General features: G+C 38.6%; 1 protein-coding gene across 1 annotated transcript in view; it reads left to right on the forward strand.

The window, feature by feature from the left end:
• Nucleotides 1-14,183, forward strand: part of NAA15 (N(alpha)-acetyltransferase 15, NatA auxiliary subunit) — a 67,253-nt gene that overhangs the window by 24,495 nt on the left and 28,575 nt on the right. The window contains exons 2-10 of the mRNA XM_024198538.1: nt 2,837-2,921; nt 4,548-4,652; nt 5,430-5,587; nt 7,474-7,608; nt 7,797-7,950; nt 10,605-10,724; nt 11,486-11,581; nt 11,723-11,829; nt 12,324-12,396. Coding sequence (XP_024054306.1) covers nt 2,837-2,921; nt 4,548-4,652; nt 5,430-5,587; nt 7,474-7,608; nt 7,797-7,950; nt 10,605-10,724; nt 11,486-11,581; nt 11,723-11,829; nt 12,324-12,396 — 1,033 coding nt within the window. The remainder of the gene's footprint in view (nt 1-2,836; nt 2,922-4,547; nt 4,653-5,429; nt 5,588-7,473; nt 7,609-7,796; nt 7,951-10,604; nt 10,725-11,485; nt 11,582-11,722; nt 11,830-12,323; nt 12,397-14,183) is intronic.

Here is a 14,183-nt window from a genome sequence, read left to right on the forward strand (position 1 = left end):
TGCTCCGGCGGGCCAGACCGGGCAGCGCGGCCGCAGCCTGCTCCGGCCCCGCCTCTTCCCTTCTGGCTCTGCTGGCTGTGCTGCCTCTCCTTGCTCCTTCTGTTGGGGGGAGGGGCTGTGTCCCACCTCTCCCTCTCTATACCCGTTCATAAGCCGATCCCCTTCTGTGGTGCTTGCCTTTTGTACTAAAAAAATTTGACTTATGAACGAGTATATACAGTACATTGCTATTTTTTTGCACATTTTTTTTCTGAACTGTTTTTACTACTCCAATAAATTTCTATTTTTTTTTTGTAAGTAAAATGTTCTTTATTATTTCACAGTACATAGTGTAGAATACATAGTGGTTCTCTAAGCACCCAGTACTTGTAAGTGTACAGCACTCGTAGGTTCAAGAAGAAACAATCAGGTGTAAATGTAAATCAAGCACGACACAATTCATAGCTTCAGTAAAACAGTTTAATATTTATAAATGTACAGCAAGTACTACACAGTTCTTAGCAGCACCCAAAGATTTAGACCCAGAGAACAGTCCAGCACAGAACACTACTATGCTCATGGTTTTAGTGCTTTTCAAAGCCTCCCTCAACCCCGTCACTGTACATTGAGCTCTTCTAATGGCCCACTTGTCTGCCTGTCCAAACTCAGTGGACAGCCTCTCCGCTTCTGCCCTCCACTCTGGCTGCGGATTTTTCCCTTTGCCTCATAGTTACTATGCAAGACACAAGAGGCAGCTATAACCATTGGGATATTTTTCTCACTAAGATCCAATTTAGTGAGTGAACACACAGGTGTACCTTTAATCTATGAAAAGCACATCAAACTATCATTCTGCACCTGCTGAGTTGGTAGCTGAATCTTTTCTTGATGCTCTTCAAGGTGGCCTATGTATGACTTCATTTGGGTACTTCTGGAGGGTAGGCAACAATGGTTGAATTTAGTAGTAAAAGCTTTAATCTCTGTCCTTTAAGATCAGAGAGGGTGAACATGTGGCTCATCCCTTATGTCACTGGACATCTGCAGTGACATTTGGCAACCTAATTTAGAAACACTTTACTTTCAGAGAGATTATAGAGATCTGAACCTTGCTGCTTTTCCCAATCTTTTCTGCCTACGTGGCCAATAAAAATTACATTTCACATTAATAACCTCTGTGACAGAGGCTCATTGGTGACAGCTGGCAGAAGGGTTCACTTTTCTCTACTCCTCTCTGACCTGACAAACTCACTGTACCTAATAAATCACTTTTATTGTATTTATCAAGGAAGGGTGAGGTCTGTACTGCAAGTTTGTAACTTACCAGTACTCCTCCTCATTATGTATGGATAATATTTAAGGATTAATGTAACTATATTGAAAAATATTCCCCTTATGGTCTTGGAGTAAAAGTTAGTCCACAGGTAACCATGTGTCTTGGTGATGACCCATTCATGTGAGAGGGAGTTGTCACCCTGCCCTGGCTAGCCAATTATGTAATGTGTTCGATTGCCCACCCTTGCCCCATCCAAGAACAGTCACTGGAAAACCACCAAAAACAACGGCAAACAGTCAAAACCACTTGGAGGTAAAAAGGAACATTGTAACAGACAAGAGCTCGCCCTGTCTGTGAATAAAGACAAAAGACTTGATTCAGTATATGAGGGGGTGGAAAAAGACCCTCTGTATCCATTCACTGGGGAGACAATTTGTTGAAAGGGGATGTATTCCATGAAAGATTCTCTCTGCAAGAGAATGAACTTTGGGGATGGGGGAAGGAATCTACTTTATTCAATAGGAAAGGTAACTTAATTGTAGGTCCTAGTTTGTGGTGTATGAATTTAGTTTATTTTGTAACCACCTGTTTCCATCACACTTCCTTGTTTTTAGTGGAACCTCTATTCTTTTTTACTTAAATCTTCTTTATATTAAGTGCTCACAAGAGCTGTGTGTTATAGAGTGGTGATTTAAGGTAAAATTGGTAAACTGGGCTACATTATTCATGTGGGAGCAGAGGATCTGTGATTTCTATGAGAAACCAATGTCAGGGGCTGGATATCAGAGGGGAATGCTTTAAGGGGGCTCAGGAACTGGGGTGCACCTCTTGCTAACCTGCAAGGTGAAGTGAGGGCTCGCATAGCCTGGAGGAGATATGGAGCTAACCCGGAGCTGCCACAGGCAAGACTCATCCCACTGTAACTGACCCTCAGTTCTGGGTACCCCAAGAATCATCACAACCGCCCTTCTCCCCATTTGTCCATCTAGAATATTTGTGTTATGCTATATTCCCCCTGGGAAGTGGCATTATGCCAAAGTTGATTGAACATTTGTAAGGCATGTTTATTTAATAAAAAAGGTAATTGGTTTTAAAAGAGTTAGAGCTATCCATAAAAGTATCTAATATGGCTTCCATAATGTAGAGTCTGAATGAATATGAGTTGTTGTACAGGAACATTATCTTCAAATATGAATCACTTACATTGTGATAAGTGTTTAGATAAATTACTTAGCATGAGTGTGGGTACAGTATGAAGATGTTTTTTTAATTTTGATGAAGTGCTACAGATTTCTATTGTAAGGTTAATAAAATTGCCAAGGACATGAAATATTAGTTTTTCTAGCAGTAAAAGCTATATTGCTTAAAGCAATAATATCCAGTATGTTGGTACAAATGACTGATATTCTTAACATTACAATAGTATGTTAATGGACATTTCCCATTTGTGTTCTGAAATCCAAAACTGTTCAAGCTGACATTTCAATATCTGAAATTATAGTGCTATAGCTTCTTGTTTTAACATTGCAAAACATTTGTGTTACTTTTGTGAATTAAGTTACTGACTTTGTTGTTCTTCCACAGAGGTGTTATGAACATAAACAGTACAGAAATGGGCTGAAGTTTTGTAAACAGATCCTTTCTAATCCAAAGTTTGCAGAACATGGAGGTGAGGCTTCAGATGGCATATAAAACTACCATAGCCTGCTTATTATATGCTTTAAGACAAGTAATACATACTTTAAGAGATTTTCTGTAAAACTTCATAAGTCTTTTAGCATCTTTTTCTTCATCCTTTGGATAAGTAATTTTAAGGGGAAACTGATGAAGTACAAAGTGTAACTTTTGGAAACCCTGTACCATAAGGTGATACCTTATTGCTGATATAACATTTTTAATATCTGTCCTTAATCTTTTTATTTTTTTCTCTGTCTCATATCTGAAAAAGCAGTACATGATTTAGGGAAGGGGTTGGGTCGAATACATGGCGGTTAAAATTATCATCTTGATCCTCCAGTGAGGGGGAAACAGTTTGGAAGAGAAAAAAGGTTTTTTTGCCATTCAACTCTTCTTTTTTTTGTGTGTGTGTGTGTCTGTCTTCACTCTTTCGGTTGAACCTCTCTTTTGAAGTACTCAAAGGAATTTCCTTTTTACCTGTTAGACTGGCATGACTGTCCTTTTCTGAAATCCACTTTAAATGACTGCCTTTTCTGTTAAAGAATGGACTATTTAAACAGACATGGCACTCCTTTCCAGTAGAGGAAGAGTGTCTGCCTACCAGTGTATACAGGGAAAACTGACATGCTTTAAAGTAGAATACTGGTTCAGTATTCTATAATACTGGTTTTTTTAACCAGAATACTGTTTTTTTTAAACTGGAAATATGATACAGAACTTATTGTTTGAGCCTCATACGCTAACTGAATAAGCTAAAAGTGTAATCTTTTGTATCTGAAAATAGAATAATTGGAATCTTTTTGTGCTACTAACTTTCCTGAGTCTAAAGTCTTATGTATGAAGTTATTAGTTTATATCAGGGGTGAGGAACCTACGGCCTGCGGGCCAAATCTGACCCGCTGCTTCATTTCATCCGGCCTGTGGCAAGTTTCCGCATTGTGGGCCGGAAGCCCTGAGCCTCAGTACCACCCCCACCCCCTGCGGGCCTGGAGCCGCGTGAACTGGCTCACCCCACAGCAGGGGGAAGTTAGGGTTCCCAGGCCGTTAAAAGTCCGGCCAGCTCCACATAGCTCCCAGAAGCGACCGACGTGTCCCTGTGGCCCTTAGAAGCAGGGGCGATCAGGGAAGCTCTGTGTGCTGCCCCCAGCACCTGCTCCGCAGCTCCCATTGGCCAGGAACCACAGACAATGGAGCTGTGGGCACGGGGAGCAGCACGGAGCCAGGGCAGGCAGGGAGCATTTACTAGATTAAACCCCAAGGCCTGAGCCCCTCCTGGAGCCCACACCCCAACCCTCCTCCCGTACCCCAGCCCTGAGTCCCCTCCTTCACCCCAGAGCCCGCCCCACCCCAGAGCCCACGCGCCCAGGTGGAGCCCTCACTCCCTCCTGCACCCCAGCCCAGAGTCCCCTCCCGCACCCTGAACCCCTTTTTCTGACCCCACTCCGGAGCCTAGAGGAAGCCCCGAGCCTTCGCACCACCTCGCGGGGCTGTGTGCCCCGCAACTGATTTTTTCAGTGTCCCCTGATAGAAAAAAGATTCCCCGTCCCTGGTTTATAGAATGTCTTTTGTGTTTAATAAAATAATAGATTGGTATCCATTGAATCCTAATGTTTTTTAGAAACTCTGGCGATGAAAGGACTAACGCTGAACTGTCTAGGGAAGAAAGAGGAAGCATATGAACTAGTGCGTAGAGGCTTACGGAATGATTTAAAGAGTCATGTCTGTATCCTTTTTGAATATGCCTTCCATTTCTGAATGCAGAGAAGGCTGTTAGAGTAACTGATTATTTTATAGAATGTGAACAAGAGCCAACATCTATCGCTGTTCCAAATTGAAAGTGTACAACTGGTAAGTTTAATATGCATATACGTATACAAGTACATTTTGTTTAAACTTACTGAACAATTTCATACCTAAATTTTGTCACAAAGCTGTCCTAGGAAGCACAAGCAATTAAATACACATTCTTGCTTTTGTGGGAAGAATTATAGTTGTTGAATCAAAATCATGCTGTTCTTTTCCATTGTATTTGCAAGTGTAACCTTTTTCCTTCAGAATTGCTTGCTATGGTCCTGATTTAAGCATATACTTGAGCATGTGCCTAACTTTAAGCACATGATTATCCTATTGATGTCAGTGGGACTAGTGACATACTTGAAGTTTAAATACATACTTAAGTGTGTGCCTGAATTGGGGCCTGTATTAGGTAAGTTAAAAAATGCAGGTAATACAAGTTGATAGTCCTTTCAAACAGTAGGAAAATGAATTGCAATATTGTGCCCCCTTCCCCCACACACCATGTTCCTGTAATATCAATTGGTGAAAAGCTTTATATCTTCAGTTTGAATGTTCTAGTGGTGTTACTGTCTGTTACAAAGCTGGATTTTTTATTTATTATTATTATTTTATTTATTTTACTTAGTAGGCACTCTTTTTCTGTCATTCTGGATTGATTTTCTTCACCCTCAAATGCAGTAGCGTCCTTAACAAAGTTTTCCAGGCTGGCATGTCTATGGTCTTCTCCAGAGGTCAGACAAGAAGTACGATGAAGCTATCAAATGTTACAGAAATGCACTGAAATGGGATAAAGACAATCTTCAAATCTTGAGAGATCTCTCTCTGCTACAGATTCAAATGAGGGATCTTGAGGGTTACAGGGTAAGTAGAGTATTTACATTATTATAGACTTCCAGGGAAACAGAGCAAAGGGTTCGTGCAATAATTAGTAACTTGCATACAGTTTCCTCAGGTTAAAGGCCATAGGAATCAAAACATTAAACCCTTATATGCTTAACACTTTTGATATTCAGACTCAGATATGCAGAAGACTATTTTTTAATGACTTTCATATAAAGAATATAATTTGCTAGGTTATCTTTCTATTAAAGTAGAATTGTTCACTAGTGGACACTTTGAGTTTTGTCTAGTCTATAAGTGTCCCAGGTGTTGATAGGGCTTTTACCACTTTCTTTTGGAGACTGTCTGCTGCCTAACAAAGTTTACTATCAGGAAGACTGTCCTAATATTCAACCAAAATATTTTCCTTTCATAACTTTCTCCCATATATTCATCCCTCATATATTCATCCCTGTTATTCCCCATATAAGCCTCTGTCTGTTCCTCTCATTCCTTGGTTTTAGATTTTCAAATGTTCATAGACTGTTACCATGTTTCTCCTGTTGATTATCTTGTAGCCAAACTGAACTTATTTTAGTTTTCAACTTCTATTTTCCTTTTAAGCCAGTTTCTGCAGCTCCTGACTATATGTGTTGCTCTTCTCTGAATTCCTGTCAGTTTGTCAATAGTTTTCTGGTAAAATGTTGCTTAGAACTGAAGACGCTATTCTAGATGCAGTCGCACTATGGTGTTTTGTTTCTGAGGACAAGGACTACAACCACTGCTCTGATATCTCTGCAAATGCATCCCCAAATTGAATTGCCCTTTTTTGCTGTCCTGTTGCATTGCAGACTCATGTCTGATTTGCTGAAATTAAGAATTAGTTTTTTATCTCCCCATGTGTATTGAAGGTGGGATATTTTCCCCCAAACGTATGTGCTTGCATGTTTCAAGTTGAATCTCATATGCTGTCCATGTTTCTAATTTCTCCAAGTCCCTTTGTATTTAATCTGTCTTGACTGAAGCTCAAAACTCATCCCAATTTTAAATCTGTGAATGTCATCATGCAGTTTTCTACTGCTAGCTCACAGATTCATAGATTCTAGGACTGGAAGGGACCTCAAGAGGTCATCGAGTCCAGTCCCCTGCCCTCATGGCAGGACCAAATACTGTCTAAACCATCCCTGATAGACATTTATCTCATTTAATATAAAGGTTAATTAAGATTGGACATAATGCAGCTCCCCCAGTTTTATGCATTATTGTTTATTACTCTTTGCTGTTCTTCGTGATCCTTTTCTGTTTATTGCTCATGCTTGTTATGCTCTATGTATTTAGTGACTTTTTAAAAATATTTTAAAATTACTTGCTGTTCCAGAAATCTCAGTCAAAAAAATTCACGACTCTCTGGAGAGTCATACAGCTAGGTTCCGAAACTAATTAAAGGCCATTTGCAGATATCCATAAAGATGGCTGCCACTTACACTAGCCATTCTTCATGCAAGCACTTATGTTGAGTTGGGTAGAATCTCTGATTGAATACATACAGACTCCTTGATAAATCTGAAGTGTCATTACTACAAGAACTGTTCCCTAGGTCTCAAACTGAAATATCCTGAATGATGCTCTTTATTTAGTATTTTTAGGATAGAGAAGAACATGCCTTGATACCTACATTAATGTTAGTTTGGCTCATGAGGACAGCTTAGTTGGAAATAGTACCTCTTTAGTACTGTTTTAGTTGACTGTTACCTTTTTTCACTTTATCAAAGTTCAAGCTTTTTAATTTGGCACAATTGCTAGTTTTTCCTTTGTACTGTGTTAAGTAGTCTTATTCAAATATATTGAAATGTTAAAGCTACAGTATTTTATGGAGAACTTCAGAGTCCATGAGAACAGGAAAATTAGTAGTTATAACTGTCTTACAGGAAACCAGGTACCAGTTACTTCAGCTCCGACCTGCACAGCGAGCCTCATGGATTGGTTATGCTATTGCTTATCATCTGCTGGAAGATTATGAAATGGCAGCAAAGATTTTAGAGGAATTTAGGAAGACTCAACAGGTATAAAAAAGAAAACATGGAATTCTTCATATGTTTTTGATTAGCTGTGAGCCAAAAAAAGTAATTGTCTTTCAAACACAGAAACAATTTAATAAAATGTAGATTTTTAAAACCAAATTAATTCAGTTTACCCTAAGTTTAAGTGTATGCTACAAGGGTGAACACTCATATGCCTTGTTTACATTCAGACGTCTCCTGATAAAGTGGACTATGAGTACAGTGAGCTGTTGTTGTATCAGAATCAAGTCCTCCGAGAAGCAGGACTCTACAAAGAAGCCTTGGAACATCTTGGTACCTATGAAAAGCAGATCTGTGATAAGCTGGCTGTTGAAGAAACTAAAGGTATTTGCCTCTTCAGGATGCTGTCACTCTTTGTGCTTGTACATATCTGCAGTATGGAATCTTGTGTGTAGTTCCTGTATATATTGTTTGAGAAATAAAAGAAATGAGCTATTTTTATATGACTGAATTATGAAATATACCAGACAGGCCAGCTTAGGTCTACAATTAGGCAAAAACTGTTTTCACGGGACTTTCTAATGTTCTTTAATTTTGTTAAACTTCATTTTTACAAAAAGCTCAATTTTAAACGTATTTTACAGTGTTTGCATCCTATACATTGCAGTATTGTTTGTACTGGCATATAAGTCAGGAAGTCATATAGACTATTCTTTTTTTTTTTTTTTTTTTTTTTTTTTCTCAAACTGGGAAAAATGAGCAAGGTAAATCAGCATTAACAGTGGGAGGAAATACATTTTAAAATTTACTTTTCATAATATAAGGAGCTGTCCATAAAACTTGTAAGAAACTGGGATTTAATTATTTTTAACTGGATTCTGTCCCTTTAAAAATACTCCATAGCTCACGTCACATTTAGCGAGTGTAGGGGTTTGCCAATATGGTGCAACCTTTTTTTTCCTCCCCACTGTTGAGTATTAGCCAGCACAGGCTAATATTCAGGTACTGCACCACCTGAGATGCTGACATAGTTCCATGATGCTCATGTATATATATAATATACAGAAGGTTTTGGTATGAAAAATGCTATATAAATGTAAACTGTAATTACAGTATACCACTGGCATGGTATACCATATGTTGGGACAGGTATTAAGTCCTCCATTTAAATAGTTTACCCTAATGATAGTGAATGATAATGCAGTTTAGTGGTAGCCATGTCAGTCCCAGGATATTAGAGAGACCCGGTGAAAAACTACTGATGGCATTGAAGTTCCTCAGTGACGATCCAAGGACCTGATCCTGCACATATTTACACACTTTAAGTACAGAAATAGTCCCACTGAAGTCAATGAGATGATTCCCATGATTAAATATAAGCACACAGGGGCTTTTATCTTGCAAACACACAAATCTGGAAATGCCAGTATTGATATATGTGGATCTTTAGCTCTGTCCTTTATGAATGTGTTATGATATGTCTTTAATTACATGATCACATACTATTTGCCAAGCATAATACCTTACCACTCTTCTGCAACTTGATATGTATCTGAACTACCTTGTAGTACCCTGTATACAATGTGCACATCAGACAAATTTTGGTTAAGTCACAGGAGAATTAGATCTGAGTTCTGAATATGAGCTTTTCCACAGGCTTCTGTGTGAGCTTGAACAAACTACTTAATCTGTTTTTCAGTTCCTCATTGGTAAAAACCTATAATACTAACCTATTTTTTCTCCAGCAGCCATATGAGATTACATTATTAATGTTTGTGATGTGCTTAGGTACTAAAAGTAAGTGACACAGAAAAATCTACAAATAAATGAGTCTCTTATATTAACAATGCAGAATAAAACATACTATGAATGAAATATAACTGAGTCATAGTGAGTGGAAAGTGTTCTGGGGTGTATAGGAGTTTATCATTGCTAATTCAATTCTAACTCTTGCCTTCCATGGCAGAATTTGGGTCTCTTGTGGTGAGATACTATTTCCTGGCCCTGTCATGCTGGTGGGTGGGCCAGAGGTATCTCTCCCTGGCTTAAGATTATCTAAAGTGGCTGCTATGTGAAGATCCATAGCCCAAGTTAACATTTCTGTAGTAAGCACTAGCTTGTGCTCTGAAAGTTGCTTGAATAGAGGTGAGGGGTAAGACTTTGCTCTTTTCTTCCTTTCTGTAGAGCAAAATTCACTAAGTTATTGAGACTTTGCTTTACAGGTGATGCCTTCTTAATTACCAGATCACTTCTCATTAATTCAGTCAAGTGTGCTTACTTGAATGGATGTGTGAGAGGGGGAGGTGTCATCAGTTATGAGATGTCTAGTTACTTCTAAGTGTGTGTGTGTGTGTGTGTAAAATTACTTTTACTGTTTTTTAGCACTGCTAAGTCAATGCAGCTCTGAAATAGTGAGATGGATTGTTTTCTGGCTGTAGCATCAAGAGAAATGCTGGTTACACATGCTGGTCCAAATTCTATCTTTGTTACCACTATGCCATCCTATTGCCAGGTATCAGTGCGGGAAGAACTTGCCTGCAGAATCTCTCAGTACAACTCACAAGTTAGACAAATAGCTGATGTACAAATCTGAAAAGATGGTTTTTCACACTCGACTTTTGTAAACTTATCCTTTTACTTGCAAACTGAGCATATTTGATTTGGATATCAAGAAACTATAAACATGGAACACCACGTACCGTTTTTAATTACTTTTCATAGTAGAACTGTACTTAGATAGTTCTTCAAAAATTTTAATCAAGATGCATCTAATTTTTGTTCCTTATGCTTAATGAAGTGACTCCTACTATCTGTATAAGTCTTCAACTAAAAAGCTTATTGAGTTGTTGGCTATGAACATGAAAACTTGTTAAATCTCAAAATTGAAGTTATTGTCAGTCATACCATTGATATTCATGTCTAAGAAACGTAGATTAACAAAGAATTGAGGAATGTCTAACCGTCAGATTAGCCCTACAGATGTTTAGCTGTTGCATTCTCCCTCACACTCAGTGTATAACTTTATGAATTTTAAACAGGAGAACTTCTGTTACAACTCTGCAGGCTGGAAGAAGCAGCTGAGGTGTATAGAGGATTGCAAGAAAGGAATCCTGAAAACTGGGCTTACTACAAAGGCTTAGAAAAGGCACTTAAACCAGGTAGTGATTTTACAGCTTGTAATAATAGAGTATCAAGAATCTATTTTTGCTCAGTTGTCATTTACTTATGCATTGAAAACATGCATTAAGTACATTCTTAAAGGGACACTTATATTTGACAACTTCTAGTCTAATTTTTGATATGTAGAAGGTATTTTTTTTTTTTTTTTTGTTACTAGCATTATCTTGTAAGACTTGCATGACTTTTTGTCCTGATGTCCTGTTTGTCTTTGTCTGGTAAAAGATAAATAAATAAAAAATGGCAGATTGTAAGTGCTGTAGTCCTTCTCTTTGTATGAATGGTAGAAATAGAAGGCAAAGTTCCTTTTTAGAAGGGACACTATCAATTTAATTTTTTTCTCTGATCTTTCATTTATAGTAATCTTGTGTTTACAGTCAATACAATTTTCAGACAGAAGTATGATTTCTTTCTGTTTATTTACTTTGTGCCTTTGACAGCACTTTAAATACGATCAGTTTAATTGCTCCATCCGTACAGTTGGTTTTCCTCTGTGTGGGTCATTCACACAGCAATGGAGGAGAGAAACCTTTTTTTAAAAGGGGAAAATGCAATCAACAAACTGGCAGGGGGACTCATAACTGTTGTACCTGAAACTACTTTTTAATGACCTTTCAAAATGGACTACATTGCAAATTAATTGTTACTTTAAGTATACAGCTACTACTTGCTATATATTCTGTGTAATTTAATTACCAGAAAAGATTCTTTTTAGTAGTTTCCAAATTTTGTTTTGTTCTAGCCAATATGCTTGAGAGGCTGAAAATCTATGAAGAGGCCTGGACTAAGTACCCAAGGGGACTGGTTCCAAGAAGACTGCCGCTAAACTTTTTATCTGGTATGTGCATTTTTGCAAGCAAATAAAAATAGTTTCACAATATATTCTTTGCTAAAACTTCCTATTTAACAGTATAAAACATTAAAATTGCAAAGTAATATTTGGTAAAAAACAAAATCAACAGATCTTTTTTCCTCAAAGGTGAAAAGTTTAAGGAATGTTTGGACAAGTTTCTAAGGATGAATTTCAGCAAAGGTTGTCCACCTGTTTTTAATACTTTGAGATCATTGTACAAAGATAAAGAAAAGGTAAATGAATCTTTCCAACAATATGGATTTATTCTTATACACTAAAGGAATAAAAGCAACTTTATGTTAAGTTGGAGCCTACTTTGGCCTGAAAGTTCAGCACTTAGAATGGGATCTCCCAGCTGACACTATATTACTGTCACTGACTTGATAATTCTGATTATTCTAGGTCACAGAAGCAGAAATGTAGTGCTACAATTCCTACTGTGCAAATTTACATAGCTCTTTTCCAAGTCAGTTGTTGTACCAAACCATGAAATACTTACAGAAACCAATTAGGTGTTATGTGTACACAAAATTGTGAGATTTTTCTCTATATGCCAGCAGGAGAGATGGGAATTGAGCACATTCCCCTTTGTACTAGGACTTAGTATATTGCAATAGTAGATCTCTTACAATAGAATAGTCAGTATAGTTAACACCAAGGACGTTCATGTTGAAGTGAAATAATACCTGGATCACTAATATTTCTTGTCTTGTCTTTGCATGTATAGGTCATAATTATAGAAGAGTTGGTGGTAGGTTATGAAACTTCTCTAAAAAGCTGCAGGTTATTTAATCCCAATGGTGAGTGACAATGATTTAATACTTTATGAAAATACTGTGCCCATCATATGTTATATGTAACAATTCAGGCAGAGGTGAAGAAATAGGAAAAAACCTAAAAACTTTTTTGGAAGTGGAGAAATGAGCCGTAGCCCTCCTTAGAATTTGAGTATGTTCTAAATCTGTACTCAAAATATATGCTGTTTTAGCCTAGGCAGCTGTCCGCACTCACTTCAAGATATCATAGCTTGGGACACTCTTAAATGTGGTGAGGAGAGAATTATAATTATGGCAGCCATGTGAAATAAAAATGATTATGTTGTAACTGTATCGATACTATTTAATTGTTCATGTTATAATAAAACTTTCTATTTACAGAGAAGAACTTCAGATCTAAAATTCCCATATTTAGATATCTTGGCCAATCTATCTTTTTTCAAGAAATGATGACTGTTTCACAATCTTGTTAAGTCCTTCTTTGGGCAGTTAATTAAAAATTCATCCTTCCTTGAATGTGAAAACATTGTCTACATGTAAACTTGCACCAGTTAACTAAAGATGTGTTTTTCAAACCAGTGGAAGTAGTGTGGAGATGCTCTTCAGCTAAGAGAATGGCTTACTTCATTTTGGCTTAGTCTCTTGTTTTTTTACAGTATTAAGCTAAACTGAAATAAGCCAATCTCTCAAACTGAATCAAAAATCTAAACATAAACTTGTACTGTTTTTTAAGAAAAACTTTAAATTGGGGCATATTTGTGTGGACATGGCTGAACAAAACTCAGTCTGTTTAATTTTCATAGGAGAGAAAGTATTAAAAGTAAAAATATGATTGTGGGGTAAATCATGTCATCTGTAAGGCTACGTTTTAGTCACTGGTATTTTTAGTAAACGTCATGGACAGGTCACAGGCAGTAAACAAAAATTCACGGCCCGTGCCCTGTCCGTGACTTGTACAATATACCCCTAACTAAAACTTGGGCCGGGGGGCGGTCTGGTGCTGCAGGGGGAGGACCCCCGCGGGTGCTGCGGGGAGCGGGTGACGGTCCATGGCCCGGGACCCATGCTGGTGCTGGGGGGGAAGGGAGCAGGGAGAGTTGGAGGGGTTGGCAAGCTCCCTACCTGGCTCTGCACTGTTCCCCGGAAGCAGACGGCATGTCTCTGCAGCTCCTATGGGGAGGGAAGGCCAGGGGGGCTCCGCGTGCTGCTCCTGCTACAAGCTCCAGTTCTGCAGCTCCTATTAGCTGGGAACCACAGTCAATGGGAACTGCAGGGGCGGTGCCTGCAAGCAGGGGCAGCGTGCAGAGCCCCCTGGCCCCTCCACCTAGCAGCTGCAGGAACGTGGTGTCTACTTCCAGGGAGCCCCCTCCCAAGGTAAGCGCTGCCCTGCACCCCATCCCCTTGAGCCAGCCGCACCAGCCGCTGCAAAAGTCACAGAGGTCACAGAAAGTCATGGAGTCCCTGACAGACATGCAGCCTTAGTCATAGGTACTGAAGTATGAAAGCCTTTGGGCTGGTTGTGGTACTGGACACTCCATTCCCAATTCAGAGTGAACTTAACTTTAGGCCTTGAGTAGTCTCTACTGACTGGTGCTTAAGTGTTTTGCTGGATCTGGGGCTCAGCAGCTTGCAGGATTGAGTCCTTTCAGAGTCGTAGTTTATGTTGCACACAAAAGAGATATCTATAGTTATGATTTAGGGTTACTTTAGAAAAAATTGGAAAAAATTTATCTATTCTAGGTGGGTTTTATTCCAACACCAGCTATGTCCCAAGCTTTTTAAAGATATTTATAATGAGACAAGAATAGATT

Source organism: Terrapene carolina, unplaced genomic scaffold, assembly GCF_002925995.2.
Source record: "Terrapene carolina triunguis isolate 2854851 unplaced genomic scaffold, T_m_triunguis-2.0 Scaffold66, whole genome shotgun sequence".
In the NCBI taxonomy this organism is placed as follows: Eukaryota; Metazoa; Chordata; order Testudines; family Emydidae; genus Terrapene; species Terrapene triunguis.